Source organism: Chlorocebus sabaeus, chromosome 3, assembly GCF_047675955.1.
Source record: "Chlorocebus sabaeus isolate Y175 chromosome 3, mChlSab1.0.hap1, whole genome shotgun sequence".
NCBI lineage: Eukaryota > Metazoa > Chordata > Mammalia > Primates > Cercopithecidae > Chlorocebus > Chlorocebus sabaeus.
Window position 1 is genome coordinate 14,347,571 of NC_132906.1, and position 16,929 is coordinate 14,364,499.

Genomic DNA, 16,929 nt, shown 5'->3' on the forward strand with positions numbered 1-16,929 from the left:
GCAACAATACACATTAGATTAAACCAACACACACACAATATCCAGAAACAGCCGGAGAGCAGAGTAATTTTACAGTTGGTACTGCTTAACTATTGTTAATTACAAAGATTTGTTATTCATTTATATGGGCTCCTGTTTTAAAAAAGAAAAACATTGTATTCAAAGCAATAATATATATTTGTTCTCTCATTTGTCTCATTTTTTTGCTGATAATAAGGTTACATGGCCAGGTTATTGCATAGGCAAATGTGTTTCTTATTTTAAGCTCATTTTCTTTAAGGCACATTTTTTTCCCATTACTGTCACTCAGTATAAAAATGTTATGGTATCATTCCATTTAGAGCCTTAAACCAACAAAAGTTAGTGAGTTAAAATCAAAATTGTCATTTACATATTTATGCTTCTCTATCGCAAAACATTTGTAAAAGGCAATTTCAGTGTTAATGAACTATAATTGGATGAATACAAGTTTTGTTCCGTGTTTTTCCAAAGCAGAAAATAAAGGAAATGGAGCCAAGTAGAGTGTAACATATCTGTGTGTTTTGTTTGTTGTCGTCAAACTTTACATAAATGAATATTTATTCATTCAACATATTTACTTTGTAAAAAAATAAGAGAATTTAATATGCATCCTTACTATATCAAGCTTTGAAGTTCTAACGATCTTAAAACTTTGCTGAGAATTAAACTCTAAAATATCCATAAGCCATCATTTAAAATGATTTGTTACCAGTGAAGTCAGGGAGGGAATCTGTTTCTTATATAATAACACTTTGAAAATTAATACAGAAAATGGGAGTCCATAGGCTCCCATTGAACAGTAGTATCCAGAATTCACACAATGTTCATAAAACGCACTCAGATATTTTGTATGTGAATTAAATATTCTTATCTATAATTGAAGGGTTCTTATCGCAGTTAAGATTATTGATATTTTAAATCAGAGCTATATCCATATTATATCAGCATATTTCAAATGAAAATGCCTGCTCACTATTATTTGACATCATTGCACACACATACACAAAAATTGGCTTTTCAACTTAATTTGGAGATCCACCCTCACATGCCCACACACATACTGGGGTCAGTCATTCTAATTTTTATATACAGTTTTAGATTTCACTTCCTAGCCTGAGAATTTCATTGATGCTTTAGACCATCAGTCTCTGATAACCAATGCCCTGTACCAGGCTTTTTCCTCTAAATTCTCCCAGGAATTTTCCTCTTCAAAACCCTTTCAGAAACATTTACATTTTATTACTAATTGTATTTTGGGGGCTCCTGGGGCCACATCATCCAGAACAAAGACCAATGTGGATATCACTAACTTGGGAGTTTTTTTGTTTTTTATCCTCAAGCAGCTGTACTGAACACAAACATGCAGCTTTTTTTTTTTCCCCCAAAGACTTCATTAGTTCATGAGAAGCTCATTTCCCCAGGTTGGCATTACACAGATTGCTCTCGTTTTCAGCTCTCTTACCACCACTCGTGAACCTTTCGTATTATATGTTAATACGACTTAGATATCTTGCCATGTAGACTTCCTCTTTCTTTTTAAAGGCAGCATGCTACATATATACACTCATTTATATATGTGATCTCTGGTTGATGAAGAATCTTTCTCCCTGATTGTTACTGTGAAACACAAGGCTGTAGTGAACATCTTTGCACAGACATCCTGATGGACTCCTTCTATATACCTAAAGACTAATTCTTGTTAATGGGACTCATGGCTCAAAGACAATATACGTTTTTTATTTTTTAAGATACTGCCAAACCATCATCCTCAAAGATGAAAATTCACTCCCTTACAGCAGTGTGCAAGGGTACCTCCTTCCCCATACCCCCTATACCCATCATCACTATTGTATTAAACAATGGAGCTTCTGTGAGTCTGGCAAGTGAAAATCTAAGTTATCTTTGTTTTAGTTTGCTTTTTTTTTTTTAGTGAAGTTGAGCATTTTTCATGTACTTATTGACCTGTACACTGACTCCTGTCTTTTGCTCATTTTTCAGTTGGGTCACATGTCTTTCTCTTACTGATTTGAAAAAGATCTTTGAAGTTGCAGAAGGTTCCATTGCAAGTAGGGTTTCTCAGTCATCTTAGCTTTGTTATGGTTCATTTAATGTGTGTGAGTGCGTGTGCATGTGCGTATGTGCGTGTGCATGTGCGTGTGCGCGTGTGTGTGTATGTATGTGTGTGTCCAGTCAAATATATTTATATTCTCCTTTATAGCATCAGAATTTGGGGTCCTCATGACCAGAGTGTTAAAGAGAAGATCAGACTTTTGGGTAATAACTAGTGCTAACTTGAGAATCTTCTGAATTCATGATTAAACCTGATGTATCAGATAAAAATATGTTGCTAAGAGTAGTGCTTGTTTTGCTACTTGTGTGTTAAAACCTAAAGTTTTTATTTCTTATTTCTAGGCTGTTAAAACACAGCATTTGATATATTTTTTAAGGAAGTGTGTTTCCACTTCCAGAGAAGACAAGTATCTCTGCAATATCTACTAACTTAGTCAGTTAATCATATAGGAGAGAACTAGGATGCAGTAGATGGTTTTATTCTATCTGTCTCTATTAATGTCAGTCTCTTCCTGTGCTAATGAACGCAAGCTGGGAAGAAGGAGTGCTGCTGAAGTGACCTTTCAGGAGAGAGGTCCCTGAAGTTGAGTCAGATCAGTTAGTTTTTACTTTATTATTATTTTTTGAATTTCTTTCCTCTAGCCTAGTCTTGGTAACAATGACATTCAACTTACTGAAGTTCTTACACTAATTTTCCTTAATGCCTTCAAAAGTTGTTATATTACTTTTTGAATAGCTATGTAGATGTCAGAAAAGGTAGCTGTGACAAAATGTCATTAAGGTGACATAGTGTAAATTAATACAGTTAATGGAGGTGCTCGCCACTGACTCATTGACCCATTATGAGCTCTTGTGGAATTAATGAATGCCAGGGCATCAGTCTTTTGAAAAAAAAAGGAAGAAAAGAGATGGCAGCTTTAAAACCTTGCAGTGAATTATATTAGAAAAGTGAAAACGTCTGGATCGGATTTGATTTCACTAGGAAGCCATAAAATGGTATGCTCTCTCAGCAAAATATATTAAGCTGAAATGTCAGATTTGATGCAGTAGGTATACAATTATGATAGTGTTAATAGTGGTCTTCTATCATTCTAAGACATACTTTCAGGTCCAATTTCTCAGCAGCTTGAACTTGTCATAAGCTTATAAATTAGAAATTGCATTTGAGGATATGTTCTTATTTTTTGACAGAATGTATATAATACTATTAAGTATACCATGGGGTTTTAGTGTAACTGCTAAAATAAACTAGAAATCACATTTATAGACACAAAATGCCTGCTATAATGTTCATTTTGTCATTTCTTTAGTAATATTTGGTATTTTCCTGCACTGTTCTTCATTCAGGAAATTTTAAACTACTTGGACTTTTTCCTTAAAGAGAAGCTGATTAATAGAAATTTATCAATGGGAAGAGAGTCAGCAGAACAGCAGTTATCTTAAGTATGCAGTCTAGTGTCTAATGTGCCTCTGTAGGAGTACACTTACACATTTTAAAAATAAACCCATCTTTTGAAATAATACTGAATAGTTTTCAAACATGTTTTTTGTTGGTTGGTTGATACAGTCCTTGAAACAATCCTATGAGGTAGCAGTCATTGTCCCTATTTTGTAAAGGAGGTTCACAAATATCAAGTGAGTCACCTAAGTTCACACTCAGTCAAGTAAAGAGGAAGCCAGTACTAGCACAGAGTCTATCCAGTTATTTAAGATGCTTCATATCCAAGAGGATTTTAAGAATGGGAGCTGCAAGGCCAGTTCATGCCTAGGCCTGGAAGTCACATCATGTTACTTCCACAGCATTGTATTGCTCAAAGCAAGTCATGGGGCCGGCCCAGAATAAGGGAGAGTAGACACAGACTCCACTTCCTGATGAGATGAGTGGCAAAGTCATATTTCAAGAGGACACTGAGGGTGGAACATTACTGTGCCCTTCTTCGGAGACAATCTACCACAGTCCTTTCTCTGGTCAAAATTCACATTCATCCTATATGTAAAATACACACAACTTGTTTCCCACAAGTCCCACCCTAGTATTTGTATCAGACTGAAAACCTGGTATCTCAATGTCTATGTAAGCTCCGGATACAGAGAAGGCACAGCAATTCCTAATTTGGAGACCTGGGAACTAAAAGGACAAATTATCTGCCCCATGTACAGCCAACATGTGGTGTGGTAAGACAGAACAGTTAAACTTCAGTAGATACTTCATTCAAAAGGGGGAGAATGTGGAAGGTACAGAGCAGTCAGTGGTTCATAGCAGTTCTGAAACCCAGCCAGGAACAAGTTGCCGATTACCCAGACTGCAGGGACAGGGACTGTCTATGGATTAGGGCCCAGGTCTGTTATCTGGGCTTGGCTCCCTAATTCATTATTTTCCATGGCTCTTGGTTACTTCCTCTGGGACACTGGCTTTGCCCTCTGAATCATTCTTTTGTTTCCAGAAGAAATAACCATGGTTTGCAGCTGAGTATCTTTGTCTGCATGCTTCCTGACCGTAGAAAGTTAGGGCCGAAGCCTCATATGCCCAAGTTGGTACAGAAGCTTTAAAACTGTGTAGCCTTTCTGTGTATCAAATTAGAAAAAGCTAATACTCACAAATCCTTTTGGAACAGGATTCTCTCTTTCAAGCTGTGAATTAGGATACTGTTTATAATGCCCTAAGAATCCCATTCTCTAGCGAATCACTCTTGTGTATCTGAGCAAGTCTGAAAAACATTACCTGAAATTTTAACTTTTATAAAAGGGTTTTACAGCCACACCTTTGATTTGAGCTTTATTCTATGGCCATATTTTACTTGTAGCACTTTGGAATTGATCTTCATCTTGAAGCTATGTCTTATTTTGAGAATCTTTTGTCAACTGAAGAGAGTGTTCTAGGCCCTTCTATTTCTTGAAATACCACTTCAGAACTGAACAGTTTCTTCCTGAGTTCGTCTCTCTCTTGCATAGCTTATCTCTCTTGCATAGCTTACAGCATTAGATGAAACCACTGGTCACTTTCAGCATTCTGCCTGGAAATCTTCTTAGTCAGAAGCATATGCTTATTAGGTACTTTTTCTGTCTTTGAAATTTTTGCAGAAGACAATGGTAATTTTCCACCAGTACTTAAGAGGGACTGCTTCCAATAACAACTTACTTGCTGATCTTCCAGACCCCACCAGGCTCCTCACCACCCCTCCCACTTCTGCCTGCTGCCTCATCCCAAGCCAGAATCATGTGTTAAATTCTTTTTATTACTTTAGCACTCTACTTTGAGGATTCAGTTTCTGTTTTGGTCATTTATTACTTTGTAACAAATCACCCCAAAACCTATAGGCTTAAAACAACTATTTATTCATTGACAATTTTGCAATCAGAGTTAAGGCTCAAAAAGGACAGCTAACCTCTAAGCCACACAGAGACAGTGGGGCAGCTTGACTGGGCGGCAGAATCCACAGTAGCTTTGCTCACATGTCTTGTGCCTCATCTGAGATGGCTGAAACAGCCAGGAACTGCCTGGGCATGTCTGTCTGTATCATATGTTTCTCTAGCAAGGGAGCCACACTATTGCATGTGGCGACTGGCTTCTAAGAGGACTAAAACAAAAGCTGCCAGGCCTCTTAACTCAGGCTGCCCTAAGAAGCCTTGCAGTGTCACCTTGTCACATTCTGTGTGTTGAAACAAGCCAGGCCATATTCAGAGAGAGGGGAAATAGACTCCACCTCTTTATGGGAGGAGTAAAGTGGAGATGCCAAAGGGCTCGCTCATGGGCTGGGAGGACTGTTACGATGAGAAAACTCTGTGAGTTACCAATTTTAAAAATATTTTAAGTACTAGTTTGGTTTGTACCATTCTCTACAGTCTGAGTGTGCATCTAGACATAAACCAAAATCTCATGAGCAAGCAATGTATAAAATACATCTGATTAGTTTAGGTTATATGTGTTAGTCCATATATATGTCAACTTTAAATAACCATATTCAGAAAATATGATTAAGTGTAAAGTTTGTTTGAGCTCAAAGCTTGAGAATGGTCACCCCGTAACATAGATTCAAGTAGCCCTGAATAAACACTCCGATTAGCAGCAATCATAAATGGATTTTTAAGAAAAAAGGAAGAGGTAAGTCCTAAATTGCTCACCAAGAATTTGCATTAAAATAAGATAAGCCATTGGATATACATTGTTCTTTGTATCACCGATTTCAGGAACATGAAGATAATGGGTAAGGCAGCTGGTCAGAAACAAAATTCCTTTTTAAACAGTTGCTCCCCAGGCTTGGGTTGAGGAGGTGGCGTGAGTGACTGAAGTCCCACACGCACGTCTCTCTGGACCTGATGAATTTTTGCATGCCTCACATAACTCAGACGGCTGTGAGCTATTTTTTTTCCTCATATTTGCTAAAAATACTTGCATCATCTGAACTGTCTACATAGCTATTCATTGAAACACAAACATCCAAAGTGACAGAACTTTTTAAATGTATGACAGGATGCACTTTGGTACTGGGTAAACTCTAAACTCAGAAATAATATTTTTGATCTGTGCCCCTAAAAACAATTGAGACCAAATATCTTCTAGAGTATATTTTATATAAAGTTTGAAATGTATTGTTTTGTAAACATTATTTCATTTAATCCTCACATCTACCCTAAGAGTTCATTGCTGACATCACCACCATGTTGCATATCAAGAAACTTTCTGTCAAAAGGTTAAGAAAGCTGCCCAGACTAGCAAGAAGTCTGGATTTGAACTCAGACCTGTTTGATTCTGATGTCCATAAAGTAGCCCTTCCCTGGTAGAAGAAGGGACAATCCCAGTGCTGCTGCCTGCCCTTTATCTTCAACTCACTGGTAGCGTGAGGTTCCTCTTCTTTAAGAAATACGCTTTGAGCCGGATATGGTGGCTCATGCCTGTCATCGCAGCAGTTGGAAAGGCAGAGGTAGGCAGATCACTTGAGATCAAGAGTTCGAGACCAGCCTGGCCAGCGTGGCAAAACCCTGTCTCTACTAAAAAATACAAAAATTAGTCAGCTGTGGTGGCACACACCTGTAATCCCAGCTACTCAGGAGGCTGAGGCTTGAGAATCGCTTGAACCTGAGAGGCAGAGGTTGTAGTGAGCCGAGATCGCCCCACTGCACTCCAGCCTGGGTGACAGAGCAAAACTGCATCTCAAAAAAAAAAAAAAAAAGAAACACCCTTTGAAATCTAGGGCCTGCAAAGTTTTTAATCAACATTTCAATGCCTGAAATTTAGGATATGGTAAACATATAGTAATCTTGATTCATTTTTAATTTCACAAATATTTACGGAATACGTATTATATGTTAGGCACCAGTTTTAGCAAAACAGACAAGGTCCCTACTTTCTTGGGATTTCTATTATGATGAGACATGCAAGCATACAGCAATAAATAGAGAAAATTATCATTGCTCTGCAGAAAATTAAAACAGAGTAAACTCGTATGAATGACTGGGTTGTGGCCGGGCACAGTGGCTCACTCCTGTAATCCCAGCACTTTGGGAGGCCGAAGCAGGCAGATCACGAAGTAAAGAGTTCGAGACCAGCCTGGCCAATATGGTGAAACCCCATCTCCACTAAAAATACAAAAATTAGCCTGGTGTGGTGACACACGCCTGTAGTCCCAGCTACTCGGGAGGCTGAGACAGAAGAATCGCTTGAACCTGGGAGGTGGGATTGCAGTGAGCTGAGATCATGCCATTGCACTCCAGCCTGGGCGACAGAGTGAGACTTCATCTTAAAAAAAAAAAAAAAAAAAAAAAAGGACTGAACTGTTACTTTAAAAGGCAGAATACAGAATGTAAGAGCAGGAAACCTGGATTTAAAGTATCTGGGTTTGATTTTTAGCTTTACCACCTATTTGCAGTGCAGCCATTAGCAAATTACCCACCCGATCTTTACCTCAGTGTTCATGTCTATAAAGTGGGAATAATGAGAATACCTACTTCACAAACTTGTTGTGAAGATTAAGAAAATATGTGTAAAGCACTTAGAACAGTGCCAAGACACAGAAAGTTACCAAAATAAATGTTACTTGCTGTTTTAGAACAGAATGACCACAGGTAACATTTAAGGTGATTCCTGGCCTCGGAGCACAAATGTAGTAATTGTCATCTTCTTGCACATAACCAGTTGAATCCCAGAGATGAAACCCTCATATTCTTTGGTTTATATTTTTAAAACAACAAATCTTTTCAATAATGGAATTGTGAATATAAATTATGCTAACGTATTGTGTTTACATACTAACTTTAAGTAAAAATTGCTATTTGAAACAAGATTGTAAAACAATAAAACTGAGAAAAAAAAAAAAAATTCCCCCCTCTGCTGCTTTAGCTACTTCTCCCTAGACTTCCTAGACTTGTAATTTCACTTCCTCTTCTATCCCCTTCAGAAAACTCCAAACTATCCCCAACTCTGGACTTCAGGTTCAGAGAGCTTTAGTCACTGATAGCTCTGGTGTTTTGAAACCTCCAGGGGCTCTGCAAATAAGTTGTGCTTCAGGAGTTTCTGTCTGTGTTTAAAACATTTCTGTTTAGTGGTTGTTTCCATTATGGGAAATCTGGGAGAGTTTCTTTGTCCTTTCAAACATCAAGCCTCTAACATCTTACATCAACCTCTTAGTTAATGCCCTAATTTATGACCACATTTTGGGTGGCCTGATAAGAATGGAGCCAAAAAAAAAAAAAAAAAAAATCCTTACTTAGGAGGTTGTCCTGTAGGCCCTGGTAACTCTCCTTCTTTCTATGACTAGCCCCAGTTAGGGCCTCCTTGAATGTTCTGACTGGAGTATTCTTCCTCTTGCCCTTCTAAAGAACCATCAAGACAGATCTTTCTAGGCCTGCCTTGTTCTTTGGTGGAGGCCAGCTGTTAGTGCCTAAATGAAAATGAAATTAGTCTTCTGCCACTTCTGTAGTTTGAGAACAATTCTGATGGCAAATTTAAAATCAACTTTTTCTGTATTTAAATTGAGCTATTTTATACTTCTGAGCCTTTTAAATATAACTGGAAAATAAACAAGATAACAGTTTTTAAACAGAAAAGTTTCCCCTTAAAAGGCACATTCCATGTCAGGGTTGATATCCTTTTCCTTTTATTTAATAAAGTTCTTCATTGACTCTTTCCCCATCTTGAGGCATTTTTCCAACCATCTGCATATTCCCCAGAAGATTTCTAGTCTTATTAAAGTAACTTCATCCAATATCTGTAATAGTTTAATATTTAACGAGCACCTGCTGCTTGCAAAGTGTAGCACCGAGAGCTACAAAGGATCCAACAAAATGTAAACCTCACAAAATAGGCTCAGAACTTTTCATTTGCCCAGATTTTATTCATACTAAAATTGCATTTTCCCACATTTTATTCATATTAATAAATATGACATCCTATGTTTCTTGCGCCTTTGTGAATCTAATTTAATGACTTTCAGTGAAATCGCATTGTAGTGGTAAGTTAATAATGACCACATATTTTATACAGGAAAGAATGGGAAATAATATATGAAAAACATTATAGAGTGCCAAGGTGGTATAAGATAAATTAAGACTATTTGAGTTGTTTAAATAAAACTAAATATATTTTGCTATATACATGTAGATATATATGTTCCTCTCTGCCCTCAAGGAAGCTTCTGTAGCCTCGTTATAGAGATAGGACATGAGCACAACTAACTGATGAAAGGCAGTAAGGGAAATACCTGATTTATGTGAGTCTAGTACATATAAATCACGCTCCCAACTGAGCAGCTGCACAAGCTTACGTTCCTTCCCACTTTGGACCCTTTAGGGTGTTATTGCTATTGTGTCACATGAAGACCAGGTCATATGCAAATAGCAATAATCTTTGCTTTCTCTGCACCTTTTACTAATTCCTCATGTTTTCCCAAACAGTGAGAGTAAGAGCAGAAGAAACTATATATTTTATGTTAATACATTGAAGTCTTAAGAATACACATTTCTGATTGAGTGCCAATACATGAGAACAGCAGTGATCCTTTACCTTTACTCGCCAGTCAGCGATCATACCAAACTGCCCCTTCCGTGACTGATAAACACTGTCATGTTTTCCCCGCCTAGAAATCAAACTCATGATAGTCATTGCTGATAGAACGGTCACTGCTGAAGCGCCCTTTAGCCTGTCTTATCCCTCAATTAAACTGTATGATTTTTGGCAAATAAACATGTGTTTTCTGCCGTATGGTTTTTCTTTCAGCCTCTTCTCCATTTCCCTGTTAATATTGGAGTCACTGAAAAATTATATTAATTTGTATTAATTCCACTAGAATTCTCTTTTCCTTTTTCATTGTGACCTTGAGGTCTTGTACATAGTTCATTGCTGATACACATTTGGCTCTTAGTGTGAGCCATCTAATTCCCTCTCTTTGGCTCTGTTGCAGATTTCCCCTCTTTGATTAAGTTCCACAGTAGGCCCCCTTTTTCTCCACACTTAGCAGTTGCCCTTCTCTCTTTCTTCTCCCTACACATGCATACATACCACATCTCCCCATTCTCCAATCTCTTGTTTACTTTGTCACCCAGTATCTTGCTATAAAACAAATTTGACTGTGTTAAAAACTCTTTTTTAAAATTTCTAAACCAGTAAGACAAAATCCAAACAGCCTGTCCTTCATAAACCTTTTCTCATCATCTGGCGTCATATACCTCCTACCATCTCATCTCTCTCTTGTCTTGATCTACCCACAATATACCCTATTCTCCTCTTGTGTTCATCACCACTCCATAGAACTCCCTGAGGGTGCCCCACCCCCTCTTTTTGTTTTCATCTTAGCCATGCTCCAACTCCAATGTCCCATCTCCATTGAAGTCTCTCCTGACTTGCCCAGAATCCCCTGCTCTTTCCTCCCTGCTCCCTTCTTCCACAGCTGCTGTTGTGTATTATAACCATCTGGTTCTACATCTGCCCCATAGGCCAGACTATGAATTACTTAACAGTAAGGCCATGTCTTGTTCATTTTTTGTTTCCTGAGTACCCATCACAGTTTCTGGTACTAAAAATCTTTACTATATGCATAAGTAAATGTCAGAGAAATATGTAAAGGATTTTAGAAAGATTTCTATTTAAATAGAGGAAAACTGTGATTCTTGAAAAGCAAAGCTCCATTTATCCAGAAAAATTGTTTATATTGACCTGTTGATGTACCCGTAATGCTGGAGAAAATGAACATTTATATTTTTCTTATGGTTCACAGTGATCATCATAAGAGTAATGGTCAGTTTCACACAGAGCATTACTAAAATGAACACCCACTTAAAACAGATACATTAGTTTTAGTGGGAGAACTCATGAAGAGAAAGATTTTATATATGCTTTTTCTAGAAAGTTAGGGATCCAGTTTATTTGAAGACCTCAGTATGTGGTGGTTTTAATTTTTTTCTATGCATCCCTAGAAAAGACTACAGATTTAAGTTTCAGTTGTCATGCCATCAATGTTGATCATATTACACAAATAAATGTGTAGCCTCACAACCCTATCTTGATATTTGAAAAAAGATGATCAAGATGGTACACATAAAAACTACAGTAGTTTGTTTTAATTTTCTCACAATTACTTTTTAAAAAACAGCAACAAATAAAAACTTTTAGGGTATTAAAATCAGTTCATTTCTATATCAGATTTATTCTAAAGTAACATAAACCTCAAATTAGACACTGTACATCACACACAAGTTCGCCTTGAATTCAGTTGTTTATGTTACACTTACATACAAGTAACACAAGTTGTCTTTGCATCCAATTTATTGAGGACCTGTCATTTCTATGGCATGCATTAAATATTTAAAACTGATTATCATATTGTGTATCATCTCTTTTATTGTGTTCAGTGATTGATATAAAAATAAATTACTTTATCAAGTCAAAAAAACTATGAATCTCTTTATAAAAAATCACATATTGTAATTGTCAGTATAGATTAAAAAGAAAAGTAGAAAATATGTGATCTGTTACAAATACTGGCAATTCGTTTCTAATTTGGATAGTTCATTAATTTTCAGACAAAGATTTTACACAACATAGACTTGTTTATATAGCTTTACATATTTGTTTTCTAATGCTGTTGTGAACTGTTGTTAATTTGAATACTCATTTCTCTTCATTAATTTATGGGAGGATAAAATTGAAAATGGGTAACATTTTAAAATATCATCTATCATAAACATAAATTTTCAAGTGAATTGTTCACAAGAAATGCTTTATCTTCTCAGATCTTTAAATAAAATTAAATGAAAAATATAATAGAATAAATTCATAAAATATTGGTTTTAAGAAATTATTTCATTTGTAGTTAATAAGTTATAAGTTAATAGTTTTACTCAACTGAGTTTTATAAAGTGGTTTGTTGAATATGCTTCATTTTTATTCCTGATAGGAACTAATTCCAGAGTTCTACTACCTACCAGAGATGTTTGTCAACAGTAATGGATATAATCTTGGAGTCAGAGAAGATGAAGTAGTGGTAAATGATGTTGATCTTCCCCCTTGGGCAAAAAAACCTGAAGACTTTGTGCGGATCAACAGGATGGTAAGAGAGATTTTGCTTTTGCTTGAGCAGTCATCAGTAAGTTAACATATTCCGTAGTTTTGTTTTGTCCTGTTCTTTCCTATAACATTACCAGTTGCCACTTAACATCTATAAATACAAGTTTAAAATTTTAAGTGAAAAGGAGAACATTTTACTGTTGTCTTGACAGCATTCCTTATTGTAGAGTGGATTTTCCTTTCATGAGGACTAATAAAGCAATGGTAATTCAGTTATGTTTGCTCCCTTAGGAGAAGGCAATCAGATGAGCATCTGTTGACTAATATAATGTATTCTAAAGTGCTTAAAATAAATGCCTATTTCTTAGTTTTGTCTACTGACTAAATCTGAACACTTTTTTACTTATAAAAACACTCAAAACAGAAAAAATTTATTTAGAACATATTTATATGTGGGATGTTTATATTGTGAAACCTACCTTAGGGTATAAACATTCTGAAATAGAAAACATCTTTTTTTGTTTTGTTTTGGAGACAGTGTTTCACTCTGTTGCTCAGACTGGAGTGAAGTGGTGGGATCATAGCTCACTAAAGCTTCAAACTCCTGGGCTCAAGCAGTCCTCCCACCTCAGCCTCTTGAGTAGCTGGGGTTATAGGCAAATGCCACCATGCCAAGTTAATTTAAAAAAAAAAATTTTTTTTTGTAAGATAGGATCTCACTATGTTTTACACACTAATCTTGAACTCCAGGGATCAAAAAATCCTCCTACCTGGGCCTCCCAAAAGAAAACATCATTATTTTAAGCTATATTACAGATATCTGAGTGTCCAAATGAGAAATGTATAAGTAGAATGTTCACATATGGGAATTTGATGGGTTTTAGTACATTTTACACATATTTAAGGAGATTTTAATCCCAACATGGTTATAGTACATGACAATAAACCACTTTACATAACAGCCTCTCTAGTGTACTATTGAATTACGTCAATAAAACCAATGGCGCCAAATACATTTTTAACCCTGTTTCATTCACTCCCAAGTTTTTCCAGCTGTCTGATAAATATATTTTATTTTGTTTTTACAGCTTATTTATTTGAATCAGAATTCAAATAAGGTCCACACATTGTGAGGGAATTCACTATTCCTTAATCCTCTTTTTTTAAATAGCTTAATTGAAATATAATTCATATCCTATGCAACTCATTCATCATTTAAGGTGAAAAAAATATATATATAATGTATATTAGTACATTCACAAAGTTGTGCAATCATCACTACAATCAATTTAAGAGTATTTTTATTACCTCATAGAGAATCCTATACCTTTTAGCATCTTCCCTGATTTTTCCTGATTTCCCCATTCCCCCCAGCTAGCCCAAGGCAAACATAAATCTACTTTATATCTCCATAGGTTTGCCTATTCTAGACATTTCATATAAACAGAATCATAAAATATGGGGTTCTCCTCCCCTCATCTCGTTTTTTTGTCACTTTTCTTTTGGACTTTACTGTCAGTCACACATTTTCTTGTATTTTAGAGCTATATTTTCTGTCTCTAAGAAATACTTTTAACGTACTTTATTTTAGAAAGTTGCTGATGTAATATACCTACGCTTAAAAGCGTCATCTAGATAATCTGCAATCTGGTCTCCCCCTTCTCTTTTTTTTTTAGAAAATTTCATGTTTTGCATAAGTCTTATTGCCAATCTCTCTCACTTCTCAATCTGTTCAATTGGCACTTTCAGATGTATGCAGTTATTTCCTACTGTTCCCTTGAACAATAGCTCATTTCTTCAATTTATATTTTTAATGTGAATGATTTATATTTTAATGTATACTTCTGAAAATTTCTGTTTCTTTTTAGAATTGGTATTTCATCACCACATTATTCTTACATAGTTGAATGTTATCTATAAATATCAATGTAAAGATACCAGCTCTCCATATGCAACCCTACAAGCTCACTGTATATCAATATCTCTCAGGCACATCATTCCACTATAGCTCCAGAGCTCAGAACCCTGCCTGGCACATACTAGTTGTTCAGTAAATATTTCTGAGTAAATGAATGAATTAATGAATTATAGAGGTGCAGTAATGTCATTGCTGTTAGCATATAGTCTATTAAGTACAAACTAGTCAAACTGAATGAATCTTGCACTCAGGCAAGCAAAGTAGCCAATAGTTGTTGGACCACTGCTTTTGTTTATCATGCTATTGAACAGAATTCTCATATGGGTGCTGATAATAAGTGCCTCTTACCTGTCAGGCATTAAGCAAGGCACTTGATTTTTTTGTTGTTGTTTTTTGTTTTTTGTTTTTTGTTTTTTTTGAGACAGAGTCTTGCTCTGTTGCCCAGGCTGGAGTGCAGTGGCGCAATCTTGGCTCACTGAAAGCTCCACCTCCCGGTTCATGCCATTCTCCTGCCTCAGCCTCGAGTAGCTGGGACTACAGGCACCTGCCACCACGCCCGCCTAATTTCTTTTTTTTTTTTTTTTTTTTGTATTTTTGGTAGAGACGGGGTTTCACGTTGTTAGCCAGGAAGGTCTTGATCTCCTGACCTCGTGATCCACCCGCCTTGGCCTCCCAAAGTGCTGGGATTACAGATGTGAGCCACCATGCCTGGCTGGCACTTGATTTATTTTAACTTTTATTTTACAGATAAGAAACATGAAGGCCAGACATGTTTCATAATTTATCCATGGCAGAACCCAGATTCAAGTACAGGAAAGTTTTAACTCCCAAGTCATACTGTTTCCAATATGCCAGCTACGTCTGATATTATCTCTTCTTTGTGAAATTCTTTGAGATTATTGGATCTCTACTTTTAGGTTAATAATTGTCAATCGAGAACTTACTTATTTCCTTTAACATTATGAACATGGTTAATGCAGATCATTCACAGATAAAAGATTGCAAGTATACCAAGCTTAAATATGCATTAAAGAAAAATAGAGTAGTTATCTTTATTATCCACTGGACATTTCACATTTATTAATTTGCTAATGTTTACTGATAATGTACCAAGAAATACAAATCACCTTTTTTAGACTTGTAATCATGCAGTGATGCAGACTGGATGAGCAAGAGGCCACTGTTGTTTCCCAGTCCCAGGACTAGGCCACATTTCCTGCTAGGAGAGTACTGTTTTAAGTGGTACCCATTACATTCAGTGTAAAGATAACTTTAGGAAAGGGATTTGCCTTCTTAATAAAAGACTAAAAGCTTGAGAAGAAAGTTTTATGATGTGGGAAGATTTACTATTATATAGGGAAAGGACATATGTTTTTTAAAATTGGGGAAATGGGATCTCATGTATACAATCTAAACCATCTTGTCTTAAGTTTCTAGTAGAGGCCTAAATTAACAAAATTGTGTTGTGAAAAGCAAAGGGCATTTGGCATTAGCATTTTTGAAAGCAGTTATCTAAGATCAGTTTCTCATTATAGTTATTTAGCAGAGACTTTTTTATATTGAAAAGAAGCCATTAGAGAGAGAGCTCGTTAGAGAGATAGTGTGAATGTCACCTTTCAGTTTTTGCAACAACTCCTTTATCTTGCATTACCAATAGCGAATTTCAGTGAGAACAAGCATAACTAAGTATTTTAACTAGTACTCAATTAAAATACATGTAAATACTTCTCCAAATAGAGAAAGCCTGGGCAGAATGCTGTTTGGAAATAGGAACACAGCTAGTCAGTGGTCTGGGTGAGAAGCTGCCTGCTCTGTAAATGAGCTGAAGTCATAACAAAGAGAGGTGGAAGTAAAGGTCCTCAGTGATATCTCTTCTTAGGAGTAGGTCTGCACTGATGCTTCCAAATGCAGACGTAGGAAACTTAGTGGACTAAGTGATTGGTCAAATGCCTCCAGATTCGTCCGCTGAAAAATAATTTGTTCGCTATAGAAATTGGTCCCCACAGTTTTTCCTCCTTTTATTGTCCTGTCTGCTCATAGCTCACGCTGTATTCTTAGCTGTTCTGCTGTGTTCCTTGCTTTACCTGATTAATAGACATGGCAAAACGGGCTTTAAAGATAAATTGGTGAAACCTTGTCCCTACAAAAAATACAAAAATTAGCCAAGTGTGGTGGCACGGTGTCTGTGATTCCAGCTACTCAGGAGGCTGAGGTGGGAGGATCGCTTGAGCCTAGGAGGTCGAAGCTGCAATGAGCCAAGATCGCGCCACTGCATTCCAGCCGAGATTGCGCCACTGCCCTGCACCAGAGCAAGACCCTCTCTCAAAAAAATAAAACAAAATAAAGATAAATTGGCACTCAACAAATGGTGCTGGAAAAATTGGTGCTAGAAGAGTTGGATATCTATATCCAAAAAAAGGAA

The 16,929-nt window shown here is 36.5% G+C and overlaps 1 protein-coding gene across 4 annotated transcripts in view; it reads left to right on the forward strand.

Moving 5' to 3' along the window:
• Positions 1 to 16,929, forward strand: part of NBEA (neurobeachin) — a 731,202-nt gene that overhangs the window by 638,575 nt on the left and 75,698 nt on the right. For all 4 annotated transcript variants that reach the window (XM_073013351.1, XM_073013354.1, XM_073013348.1 and 1 more), the window contains one exon: positions 12,480 to 12,632. In XM_073013351.1, the coding sequence (XP_072869452.1) occupies positions 12,480 to 12,632 (153 nt within the window). The remainder of the gene's footprint in view (positions 1 to 12,479; positions 12,633 to 16,929) is intronic.